The sequence below is a fragment of the Manis javanica genome, chromosome 5, assembly GCF_040802235.1.
Source record: "Manis javanica isolate MJ-LG chromosome 5, MJ_LKY, whole genome shotgun sequence".
NCBI lineage: Eukaryota > Metazoa > Chordata > Mammalia > Pholidota > Manidae > Manis > Manis javanica.
Window position 1 is genome coordinate 27,223,528 of NC_133160.1, and position 13,319 is coordinate 27,236,846.

A 13,319-nucleotide genomic window follows, 5' to 3' on the forward strand; every position below is an offset into this window, starting at 1 on the left:
CCTCTCGGGCTGGCTTTGTCAGGCAATGGGAACCCTGCTAGTTGGCTGGTTCTTCTTGTGCTTCCCTAACCCTGATTTGTGCTGCCTCTTTTGTCAAGCTATTTATCATATTATTTGATTAATATCTGGGTTTTTCTCGTACTGGACCCCACCTCACAAGGGCAGAGGCTACGTTCTGTTCACCACACTATGCTTCCCCATCAAAAGTGGTGTAAATTGTTATTTGGCTGAATAAATCAGAGCAGATTGGAAATTTGTGTGGACATTTTTGGGTGCCACAGACTGAGGGGACAGAACTAGCCTTTATGAAGCAGGGCGTGGAGAACTGGACATCTTGGAATGCACACAACAGTTCACCACAACAAACTGTCCTCATGACTTGTACGGCCCACATGACTTTCCAGTATCTTCCCAAAATGTATGCAAAAACCTCATCATAACCTGTTCTACATACAAATACAATGAGATTTCCCCCGGTTTTAATATACAATATATTATCCAGAAATGCACATATCAGGCTAATCGGCGGGAGGTTCACCCTTTTGGAAAATCAGTCTATCCTCACCAGGTGAGGATAGGTCACTGGTGAGTCACCAGAAACACACCCACGTACATCTGCACTTGTAGCTGTCACAGCGAATCCATGCGTGTATACAAACAAACACATCAGCGTTCGACCCAAGATGTCGAATATAAACTCGGCAAAATTCAGTTGAATATTGTCTTGTATTAAACCTAAACTGCTCTTTTTATTATGTACAAGCATGACTGAGTGTAATTAATCCGGTCTGATGTTTACATAATGAAATGCACTGTCTTTCCTTACAAATTACTTTTATTGCCCTCATTTCTCCTCTATAATAAAGACTGGGGCGTCATATTGACTTTTTTGCAATGGACGAACCCGCCCGCTCCCTCAGCCTCAACTTCCCGCTTTGTGAAATGGGAGCACTCCACGCGCTGGGGCAGCAGAGAGAGCCGCAGTGGTCCAGGGGTCTGTAATGTTCTGCAGCCCCAGGCCTCAGTTTCCAATCTGTCACACCGCCCGACAACCCCCCGCCACCCCAGGACTCCCACCCGCCTCCAGTCGCTGCGGGCTACGGCGCCGGTGCGGAGACATAGCCAGGACGCTAGGGGGCGCTGCGGCGTCCAGAGCGCCTGCGTCGGGGGCCCCAGGAAGCCCTGCGGCTGCCGGGTGGGAAATGGTGGTCCGCCCTTCAAGCCGATGGTCGGCCGGGTGGGTGACTGGAGCCCACCCAGCCTCTCGCGCTCGGCAGGCGCCTGCGGCTGGCACCGGTATCCACAAAAGGAGATCAGGTAAAGCAGCAGAGCAGAGGATGGGGGCTCGGTCGGGGTCCGCGTCCCCTCTTTGCCGGACTGGAGGTTGCGCGGATCAAATCGAGGTTTAAAGGGAGCGAGTGTCCCTTCGCCTGCCCACTGCCCTGACCGCTGAGGGCCATTTACGGCCTCGGAAGGAAGGAGGATGAGGTTGACCGCCCCCTGTTTGCCTGATAAGATTATGCGCTGAGACAGCTGTTGGGGGTCGAGGAGGCAAAGTCGACGCGGCTGCGCTCTGCGCTGCCTGTTTTGCTCGGACTGAAAAGGAAGCCCCCTCGCTCTCGGGGCGGTGCGGAAACGCCTTCAGGCCCTGAGTATGTCCTGCCCGTCGTGACGTCACCCTCCCTCCCACTTTTTGGCTCCCGCTCACCGGTTTCTTGCTGTGCACTGACACCTGACACGGTGCTGAGCTGCAAGGGCCCCGCCAAGCTCCACGCAGACTGGCCCTGGGATCTCACCCAAGAGTACCCGAGTGAGAGAGCCTGCTGCTCAGGGTGGGGGTGTTGTGCTTGGCCAGGCACATCACTGGCCACAGCAAAATTGGACCCACTGCTGGTTGTAAGAGTTGTTAGGCAGTTGGGTCTCTGGGGTGCTGGACAAATGGCTAGGGCAGCTTGGAGGAAGGAAGGACTGTGAAGCATGGAGGGCTGGGGAAGGTGGGGGTGGAGTGTCCTACTTCAGGGATAGGGAGGCCCAGGTCTGAGTCCATCAGCTTTCCAGGTCTCTACCACCTCTTGCAGGTTATTCAAACTGAACTCATTTTCACGCAGCTTTACTGCCTCTCTGCCGTGGCCCCACCAAACCTACCCCAAGGTCTGAGCCAGAAATCGGGGGGTTATCCTCAACTCCTGCTCTTGAAGCCACACGCAGCTCTTGTGCTCAGGATAAATCTCAAACCTCAACTTGGCATTCAGATCTCCGTGTCTGTCTCCTGGTACCATCTTCAGTCTCACCTCTTCACTCTTGCACCTGCATTTCATTAATTCCAGACTCTTTGCTTCTTCTAGTTCTCACCTGCTAGTTCCTGATTCCTTCCTTTTGCAGGTGCTGTTCCCAGTCTGTAATACCATTCATGCCTTCTCCCCCTTGCTCATCTGGTGAACCATTCTTCCTTCAGTACTAAGCTCTCCCCAAAATCTCCACACCCACACACTCACAGAATTAGGCAAGCCTTCCTTCTCTAGACCACAGAACATGACATTCACCTATTCGTCGTTCATTCCACTAATGTTTATTAAGCACCTCTTGTGAGCAATTTCCTGGGTTAGATTTCCACTGTGCTGTATTCGTTTGCTTATCTCCCTCTCTGGTTGCGAATGTTATTCATTTCTGAGTCCTCAGTGCTGGGCGCAATGCCTGGCATACAACAGGGGTCTGGTTACTATTTCTTAAAAGAGTGGAGAAGCAGAGACACAGGGAAGAGAGAATCCAAAAAAATCCCTTGAAGAAAAACCTAGGCCTGAAGTAAAGAAACATAATCCTGAGGAGGCAGATTGAAAGGCGGCTCCTGAATCTGACAGTGGAGGAGGGCTCAGGTCAGTGCTCATGGCTCCCACAGCCCACCGGCTCCTCTGGCAGGAAAAGAAACACCTAACCGATCCCTTCTAGAGGAGTTTTTCTCTCTCACTGCACTTTCCAGAATTTCCATCCCTGAGCCAATGTAGTTTTTGATGTTATAAGTAGTAACAACACCCTCAGCAAACTGGCAGCGAGGCCTCAGAGATGAGTGGGGCTGAGAAGAGGTTGTCAGCCCCCATCTTTGGACTTTGTAATGAGGTCACTTCTTTGTTCCAAAGAGCTGAAACTCCGGGACTCCTACTTGTTTCTGGGGACAACTCATCCATCCTTCAGAAGACAGCACGTGGGAGGGAAGCGTGGGTTAGAATGTCAGAGGAAGAACTGGAAGGCCAGATTAGCCCAGGGATGTGATAAGTAGGGAAGGAGGAAGCTGTTGCTAGGCCGCCAGCATGTGCCTCTCCTCTCAGGGCTGTACTGCCTGCTGGAGAAGAACTGTGAGTTGCTTCAGGGAATGCAGATGCCCCCGGATCCAGGCCCAGGAGGGGCAGAGCAGGAGCAAAGACCCTGGGAGCAGGCAGGGCTGGATTCAGACTGCTGCCTCTGCCTTGTGAGAGCAAGCACGGACAAGTCCCTTTTGAGTGTCATTTCTTCCTCTGTATTGTGGGTAACCATACTTGTATCACAGAGTTATGATGGAGATGAAAAGGGTCTTAGAAGGAAGTGTGTGGAAAGCAGGTGGCACAGTACCTACTCACAGAGGGTGTGCAGGATCGTTAGCTTGGTTCCTTCCTTCAGTGCATCTACTGAGCACTAAGTCCCCCTACTGTTCTGGGGACGGTGAGAAGGGGGTGAGCAGACCAGTCTGTTCTGGAGGAGTGGTACTTCTAGCTGGATGGAGAGGAGCAAATGCTGTGTCCACTGGTGGGAATTGATGGGAGAAGGAAAGTGGGATGGAGGGTAGCAGGTGTCAGAAGGTCCAGAAGAGCCTCACTGTGGGCTGACAGGTGCCTTGAGTAAAAGCCTTAAGGACTAGGGAAGTGCCTTGAGGCTGAGGGCATAGCGCTGCAGCAGCCCTGAGATGGGAGGGACCGTTGCGTGTACAGAACGTCTGCCCAGTGAGACTGAAGTCAGTCATTCAGGGGGCGCGTAACAGGAGAGGAGCTTGGAGAGGCAGTGAGGTCCAGATCCTCCCAGGCCTGTGGGCCATGGGAAGGACGTGGCATTTCCTCCAGTGAGATGGGGTCCCCTGGAGAAGTGTGAGCAGCAGAGTGACATGGCCCAACTTTGATTTTAACAAGCTCCCTCTGGCTGATGTTTGGAGAGTGGACTAGAGGGCAAGGGCAGGAGCCCAGGAGAGAAGGCTGGGGAGGTAGGGTCATTACTTTGGGCTGCCACATGTAACACCCCTGCCTGCTGCCCAGCCCCCAGCAGCCCCATTTCAGCACCATCTTCTGGGGCTACTGCGCACACTGGCCCCCTGTGTCCATTACCTCACTCAGTTCTGACTGGGGGGATGTGTCCAGTCTCCACATGAAGAAACCAGTTCTGAGAGTGGCTAAGCCCCTGGCCCAGCTTCCTTGCCTGGTAGAGAACTTGTTGGTAGAAATAGCTTCAGGCAGAGAAGTAACAGAAACTGAGGCCTGCACTCAGTTTCTTAGGACAATCAGTTCTTTGCCTGGCCTTCCATGGGCCCACTTCAGGAAGCAGGGTATGGGTCCCATCTCCGTGAACACTGTCACCAGCAGTCAGGAGCCTGGCGCCCTCATGATACTGGAAGAAGGTCACTAGACCCTCAGGCCTGGCCCAGGGCTGGGGTCGTAGGAGAAACTCCAGTTCACACTTGGCTCCCAGAGTGAGGTGCCTTGAAAGGAAACTGCCAGGAAGTCCCAGAGGGTTAGGACAGTGAGGGAAGGAGGCAGGCCTCTTACCTGCGCCAGGTGCTGCTGCCCATCCTTCTCTAGCCACTGCCGAGTCTGTTTCTCTCCTTGGAAGGTGGTGGCTCTTGTCCCGGCTGGGTTCCTGCTTGGGGAAGGGTGGTGCCGTGGTCAGCTGACTCACCTGGGACTGGGATGAGCCCAGTTGAGGCCCTTTGCCTGAGTAAACAAATCAGGTCACCTGCCCCAGCCCTAGTCTAGATGTGGTGGTGGGGTTAGGGGCACACACACCTGCTGTTGAGTGATATATGAACCAGGACCTTGTGGCCTTGAGGAAATCAGATTTGGGTTAGACCCCAAGGCCTGCTGAGCAAAGTGAGGACAGTTTGGTGGGTATCCAGGGTGTTTAAAAATGGCCACGCCTGTGACCCAGCATTTTCTCTCCTAGGACTTTGTTACAACAAACAAGTGGGCATTGGGGTCTGAGGGCCCATCACCACACTGGAAATCCCAAATGCCCTTCACTAGGGTCTAGTTAAATAAGCAGTATTTCTGGAAGATCACAAAGCTATCAAAGTCATTCAAGGAAGAAGCCATGAGGAAATGTTCCTGAGACACTGGCAAGGTAGTGAAAAATCAATATTGTGGTTCTGCTCTTGAGTTTGTGTTTTGCGTTTTGGAAAGTGGATGTGCACTGGCAGCAGGGAGGGCATGTACTGAAATGCTGGCGGTCCCTTGGGGGGTTGTGGGTGGGCTTTTGTTTGTACTTTTGTGTGTGCTCCAGGTGGTACGATTTGTTTTGCTTTGAAGTCAGTTTTTGCTTCAAATGCTTATGATTTTTATAAGACAGGAGCCGACTAAGTTTGTTTTAAGAAGGGATTTAGATTGGTTGTCCCCAGGAAGGGGAACTAAGGGTGTGGGTGCTGGGTGGGAGGGGACTTTCTTTACAGCACACTTTGTGGTGCCTTTTAAATTTTGAAAAACTTGAATGTATAACCCATTACCAAAGTAACCAGATACAATTGAACAGAATTGGAAGAGAAATTTAGTTTAGGTCCTGGTGGGTTTGGTTGGACAGAGGTGCCTGTCACACTTGGTGTCTGGGGAGAGACTGGGGACCTGTGTGCTGGCAGCCCTGTGAGGAATGACAGGGCCCCCACCCAGGGAGGGGTGAGGGTTGGGACTGCTCACCAGGTCAGGCAGCCCTACGTCACAGTCTGGGGGAGGAGCCTGGCCAGAGCTGCACTGGCTTCTGGTGTCAGATCCTGACCAGGAGCCCGAGACACTGATAGCTTGTGAGGAACTTAAAGCCAAGATTCCTACACAGGAAACAATGGAACAAAAGCAGGAAAGGCAGTTGTCACTGATTGAGCACTTACTGCCTGAAGAACAGTAAGACCTGCCCCATGTGCTTTAAAGGTATCATCACAATGGCTCATATCCTGCTGCTAAGGAGCTGTGACCGGCAAAGTACATCTCTCAAGTTACACAGCTGGAACAGGGTTCCAAGGTCATGTTTTCTCTTCTGTTAGACAAATGCAACTTGAAGCTGAGGCATGGACATACCTGAGGACTGAGCTATATGGGCTTGAAGCATGAGGTGAACCGTGGGTGATGGACCTTAGGCCAGGACTTCTAGGCCAAATAAAAAGTAGGAAATTGAAATTTGGACTGAACCAAGTGACCCCACATACACACACATTTTACTCAGTCATGGTCTGAAAGGGCCTTTAAGAGAAAATGCTGCAGCATGGATAGGAAGAATTAATATTGTCAAAATGGCCATCCTGCCTAAAGCAATCTACGGATTCATTGTAATCCCTATCATAATACCAACAGCATTCTTGAACAAAATAGAGAAAATAGTTCTATAATTCATATGGAGCCACTAAAGACCCCAAACAGCCAAGGCAATCCTCAGAAGGAAGAATAAAGCTGGGGGGATTATGCTCCCTGACTTCAAGCTCTACTACAAAGCCACAGTAATCAAGACAGTTTGGTACTGGCACAAGAACAGACCCACAGACCAATGGAACAGACTAAAGAGCCCTGATATAAACCCAAGAATATATGGTCAATTAATAGATGATAAAGGAATCATGAATATACAATGGGGAAATGACAGCCTCTTCAACAGCTGGTGTTGGCAAAACTGGACAGCTACATGCAAGAAAATGAAACTAAATTATTGTCTAGTCCCATACACAAATGTAAACTTGAAATGGATCAAAGCCCTGAATGTAAGTCATGAAACCATAAAACTCTTAGGAGACAATTTGGGCAAAAATCTCCTGAATATAAACATGAGCAACTTTTTCGCTAAGGCATCTCCTCGAGCAAAGGAAAAAAGTGCAAAAATGAACACATGGGAATACATCAAACTAAAAAGCTTCTGTACGGCAAAGGACACCATCAACAGAACAAAAAGTCATCCTACAGTATGGGAGAATATATTTGTAAATGACATATCTGACAAGGGGTTAACATCCAAAATATACAAAGAACTCACATGCCTCAACAACGAAAAAGCAAATACCCTGATTAAAAACTGGGCAGAGGACATGAAGAGACAATTCTCCAAAGAAGAAATTCAGATGGCCAACAGGCACAAGAAGAGATGATCTACATCACTAATTATCAGGGAAATCCAAATAAAAACCACAATGAGATATCACCTCACACCAGTTAGGATGGCCAGCATCGAAAAGACTAAGAAGAACAAATGCTGGTGAGGATGTGGAGAAAGGGGAACCTTCCTACACTGCTGGTGGGAATGTAAACTAGTTCAACCACTGTGGAAAGCAACATGGTGGTTCCTCAAAAAGCTGAAAATAGAAATACCATTTGATCCAGGAATCCCACTTCTAGGAATTTACCCAAGGAATACAAGTTCTCAGATTCAAAAAGACAGATGCACCCCTATGTTTATCACAGCACTATTTACAATAGCCAAGATATGGAAGCAACCTGAGTGTCCATCAGTAGATGAATGGATAAAGAAGAGGTGGTACATATACACAATGGAATACTATTCAGCCACAAGAAAGAAAGAAATCCTACCACTTTCAACAACATGGATGGAGCTGGAGGATATTATGCTCAGTGAAATAAGCCAGGCGGAGAAAGACAATTACCAAATGATTTCCCTCATTTGTGGAGTATAACAATGAAGCAAAACTGAAGAACAAAATAGCAACAGACTCACAGACTCCAAGAAGGGACTAGCTGTTACCATAGGGGGGAGGGGTAGGGGAGGGCGGGTGGGAAGGGAGGAAGAAAGGGATTGAGGGGTATTATGTTTAGTACACATGCTGTGTGTGGGGTCACGGGAAAGACAGTGTAGCTCGGAGAAGGCAAATAGGGACTCTGTGGCATCTTACTACACTGATGGGCAGTGACTGTATTGGGGTATGGGGGGGATACGATCATATGGGTGAAGTAGTAACCACATTGTTTTTCATGTGAAACCTTCATAAGAGTGTATATCCATAATACCTTAATAAAAAAAAGAAGATGGAGCAGCAGGAAAGCAGCGCAGAAGGGTAAAGGACTTGCCTGTGTTCATGCAGCACATCAGCGTAGATCTGGGACTAGAACCTAGGCCCCTAACTCCCACATACATGCAGGAGCGTCTTCCATTCCATGGTGTAATAACTAACTCCAACCTCTGGCTTCTCCCCTTATTCCAGCCACCAAGAAGTATCTTTCACTGGGCATGCCCTTGCTCCAAGTCGTCATTGGCTCCCTACTGAAGGGCCAAGATCAGGCCTGACATTGAGGTTTCCATGGCTCATCCCATTATTACCTTTTCAACCTTGTTCCCCCTACTCTTCCACTCCAGCAGGGCAGGAGTCCTCTCCATGCCCACCCACCTCACACCCACTGCACACTCCCATGCCTGTGCCGCTGCTGGGAAGCCCCCCTACCCACTCCACCTAGCCAAGTCCTGGAGCTCTACTGCCAGGAAGCCTCCCTGATCATCCCCGTCCATATGGCCTCCTTGCCTTCTGAGCTCTGGTTCAGACTTCTGTTCTATGTACTGTATACCTTAGGCTGCCTTGAGGACAGGGCCTAGTTAGGTCTACAGTGGCCATTTTCAAATAAAAATTGGAACCTGTGCTCCAACCAGGATGTTTCTGCTTTGTTACACATATATGCAAACGACCTTCAGAAGTCTAAACTGGGTATCCAATAGGCAGCAAACACTCAGAAACTCCCTAACATTGCCCTTGGCAGACCTGGGTAGTCAGCCACTACACCCCTCCTGCTGGGAAGCTCGGAGTCCTCTCAGCAATGTCACAGACAGTGACTGCCACCTGGATTTGGCCTATGAGGTGAAACCTCTGTGACATCTGGAATGGTGCTCCCTGAGGGCAGGGGCTTGGATATGGGCCTCTTACCCCTGGGGCCTAGTATCATGCCTGGCACAGAGGATGCTCTTAGTAAGTATTGAATAAATGAATGATTGCCCCTGCTAGAAAAATTGATTGCTGTTATGAACTGAAGACCTCACTCTTATTTAAAAGATGGGCTGCACTAGGGCATCTGAGCTGTGACGTTGCACAGGTTCCTAAACCTCTCTTGAGCTTCTGTTTCCACATCTACAAGTGGGAGGAGTGACACTTGCCTTGCAGGCTCGTCCCGAGGATTGTGAATTAATCATAGGTGCCTCGGACACAGCTGGCTCTCAATCAGTGTGAGTCTCCAACTTCCTCTTGGAATCAGTCCAGCTACAAGTTACAGAGATACCAATCCCCTGGTTCAAGTGAAAATGGAGGTGCTCTTCCTAGAAGAAGGGGGAATGGCTTCTGGGCAGAGAGAAGCACCAGCTGTGCACTACTGTCTCAGCAAGGAATCCAGATGGTGTGGCAAGACCCAGGTTATGTCACCACAGCTGCACATGTACCACTGAGTGACGGCAGGAAGATCTGTGATGAGCTCCTGCACTCGGGGCACTCTGCTGGGCATAGCACAACCCATCTAATATTGTTCACAGTGGTCCCAGATTCACAGAGAGAAGCACCTTGCCCAACACCACACAGCCTGCGTGGTAAGGAGCCGCCCAGGCTCCAGGTCTGTCCCATCCCTGTGCAGCTGAGTCATAGATTTCCCAGGTGTTAGCTGAGGGAGGGCCAGTGAGTCAGAGGCCCAGGGGCCTGCCTAACATTCTCACGCTCCTCACACTTCTACCCTACTTAGTCTTATGCATGGAGGCGCAGGCACTTTGCAGAGACCCGTGCATGTCCTCACAGTACCCCAAAGTGATATGCTGGAGGGGGCAGAGCTTACTGCATAGGCTGTGGGATCCCAGCCTGCCTGGATTCTAATCCCTACTCTTGGACAAGTGACTTTACCTCTGGGCCTCAATTATATCACCTGTGAGAAGGGGAAAATGATTTTATTGGTATTGATTAGCACAAACACTCACATAATGCCTGGCCCATGGGAAGTGCTAACTAAATTTGAACTACTATATCCATGTTACTGGATTATTACAGTATCCACGTGAGGAAAATGTGTCCCTTACTGCTCTAAATGTGAGCTAAGATCAAACACAAATTACCTGCATTGTTTCTGGAACCTAAGTCCAGGTTGGACTCTCACAGAGATGGTTGCTCTAGAAGTTTCCAGCAAGAGAGAAGCTACCATTTCGAGAGGTTCCTCTGCTGTGGTGGTTCAGCCATCTGGGCCCTCACCTTTCTCCTCAGATCCTTTCCTTCTCCAAATGCAGTGGCCCCAGCTACTTGCAGCAGAGACCGCTAGGCAGGGGATGCTTTTGAAAAATAGAGGTCCCAGGGGCCCACCCAGCCTCACGTCACCCAACTCTGGGTATGTGTCCAGGAATCTGCATCTGACTTATCCTTTCCCGTGATTCTGATGCAAACCACACCGTGAGGACTGGTGTTGTGCGTCTTCCTGACCCAGTGTCTTCTCAAATCCAGTGCCTACAATGTGCTAAGTATGATGCAAGGGGCTTTCCATTCCTTATCTCCTTTAAACCACAAAACACAAAAAATGACCATTGGGAGTCTTGTGACAGATAAGGAAACAGGTTCAGAAGTCTGCTGTGGGCGGTGATTGGACATATGGTAAGTTGGGGAGCTGGGATTCTTACCCAGAGCATTCTTGCTTTCCCTTTGCAATGTGTACACATCCCATAAACACAGCTTGTGCCTCCCTGGATCTGGGCCTGGGTCTAATTTTCTATATCCCTGGCAAAAGCTGGTCACTCCCGCCAGCCTTCTTGGCCAGATGCATGGGAGGGGCATCTAAACACATACAGGCAACTTGGAGTGGAGGGTGGTCAGCCGTTTGGAGGAGAGCCTTGAAAGGGAGTGTCATCTGTCCCTTTGTCAGTCCCTGCAGAAACTGTCCCTGGTGGCTGCAGACCCTGGACGCGGGCCCCACCGGAATGGGGCTCTGTGCTCCTGCCTCGCTGGGTGGTGGGTTCACCCATAGGTCTGTGCTGGGGGCACGTGGTAGGTGGGTCCTGGGTCATGTGCTTTCTCTTTTTCATGGCCATCTTTACTAGAAGCCTCATTAGGTGGGGACTCACCAGACATAGGAAGGAGGTGTGAAAACAGGACAGCCAGTAAGAACAACAAATGTCCCCAGAGCCCAGGAGTGGGTGGGGGAAGGCCCGCCAGTTACTGAGGGCTGCTATGAGCCAGGCATGGTGCCAGGTGGCTCACATTCATTAGCCACAGGAATAATGCCCAGTTGATGGGGGTGAGAGCTCAGGCCCAGCTTGACAAGGCATGATAGCGGTGGGTCACACTGTTGAACTCAGGTCCATCAGACACCTGAGCCAGGGCTCCAGACCAAACAGGACGTACGTCATTGCTTTCAGCCTCTTGTGATGGGGACTAGCCCACACAGCCAGACTGCACACTCGTCTTTCCTGTGCCTCCTGTGTGACCCCCAAGCACCCTGAGAGGGAGGCAGTATTATTGCCCCATTTTATAAATGGGGAACCTGAGTGCCGGTTGCGGGGCTTGTCTGGCTCATGGAACTGTCAGTGTAGGGCTGGGGTGTCTCCCCACTGGCCTTCTCTCCCTCTCTGGCCCTCAGCTTGGGGAGTCATGGCTGTCCCTTGGAAGGCTGCAAGGGGAGCCAGGTGGGGGAACTCCCTCTTCCTACCGTTGCTTGGCAGAGAGCCAGCATCTGGGGCTGTGGGTCAGGGGGTGTGGGCTCTGGCAGTACCTGCGCAGGAGAAGGAACACAATGGAAGCTCTAGAAGGTGTATGTTCAAGGCCCCACTTCTCCAGTTAGTCACTTTGGCCAAGAGTTGCCCTCCTCTGTGGCTGAGAAATTTCCCTAGACCCCAAAGCTCACCCAAAAAGATCACTTCCAGGATCTTCTGTGACTTACTTGATACAGCAGGGCTTCTCTCTAGCTGAGCACAAAACCATGTGAGACTCGTGGCACACCTCCCTGGGGAGTCTGTTTTTATAGGAGGCTACAAAGCATTCATGACGTACTAAAACATGTTCCAAGGCTTGACAGTTTTCACATTCGTTGTACCACCTGTACCACCCCAGACGGCTGCTGGTGCTGTGGACACGACAGCTACATTCCGGGCAGCAGGAAGGAGGAAGCGAGACCACAAAGTAAACCCCCAGCTGAGTCAGTATCCTATAGGAAGCCCACCGGTAAGTCGAGGTAGACTTCCAACTCACAGGTGGCAAGACATCCTCACATGGCCACACAGCTGCATGGAGGAAATGGAGTCTGTTGACTGGGCATTTTGCCATATAATATGGGGGTTCTGTTATAAAGGAAAAATGGGAGTGTGGATATTGGGGTAACAAGCAGTCTCAGCCACTCATGCCAAGATGTGCTAACATCCAACAAAGGGCAAATTCAGGGTCCCCCCAGTCCCTGCTGGGCCTGAGATGCCACAGATACCCAGCTTGGGCATTCAATACTGTATATCCAGGGCCAGACTGCCTCCCCGTTCTGCACCCCGGGAGGCAATACTCTGCTCCATAATCATCCCAGGGCCAGATACCAGGCAACGAACGACCACCCCTGTAGCCCAGGGCCCACTGAAATTATTCAAACTAGCCCCTCCTGAACTGTTCACCCTGCCCTGCCCTGCCTTTACCATGGAAACCCGAACAAAAGTGCGCAAGCATTTCCTGGCCCCCACTCCTGTCTTCCGCCCCCCCTCCCCGCCACCACGCCACCAATGCCCCTGTCTCAGCCCTGTGAGTGTAAGACACTGTAGCCCAGAGCCTCTCCTGTGTCTCCTGTGGGGCCACACCTGGCTGGCCATCTCGTGAAAAAATACAAAACAGGTCTCCAGACACAACATCCTCCACACCACTTCTCAGCTCCACCTTCGTTTTGCTTTCTGGAGATTTGTACTAGTCAAGGCCGGCTAGGCCCTGCTGCGGTAACAACCCCAAATCCCATGGCTCCTGACAGTATTTCTCGCACAAGGCATGTCCATGAAGGGCTGCAGGCTCTTCATGTCCCCACTCCAGAGCCCAGGGCAGTGGGTCAGCCACCATGTGAAAGGCTGTCAGTAGCCATGGCAGAGGGAGAGAGTCTCCATCTGGCAATTAAGTGCTCCAGCTGAAGGTG

The 13,319-nt window shown here is 50.8% G+C and overlaps 1 protein-coding gene and 1 long non-coding RNA gene across 3 annotated transcripts in view; one reads left to right on the forward strand and one right to left on the reverse strand.

Moving 5' to 3' along the window:
- Positions 1–4,852, reverse strand: part of LOC140849515 (syntenin-2-like) — a 137,805-nt gene extending 132,953 nt beyond the window's left edge. For both annotated transcript variants that reach the window (XM_073236818.1, XM_073236816.1), the window contains exon 1: positions 4,785–4,852. In XM_073236818.1, coding sequence (XP_073092919.1) covers positions 4,785–4,807 — 23 coding nt within the window. In that variant the 5' untranslated portion in view covers positions 4,808–4,852. The remainder of the gene's footprint in view (positions 1–4,784) is intronic.
- The window catches only part of LOC140849517 (uncharacterized), a 32,368-nt gene continuing 22,088 nt past the window's right edge, over positions 3,040–13,319 (forward strand). Inside the window, exon 1 of the long non-coding RNA XR_012131480.1 lies at positions 3,040–5,355. This is a non-coding gene — a long non-coding RNA (uncharacterized lncRNA). The remainder of the gene's footprint in view (positions 5,356–13,319) is intronic.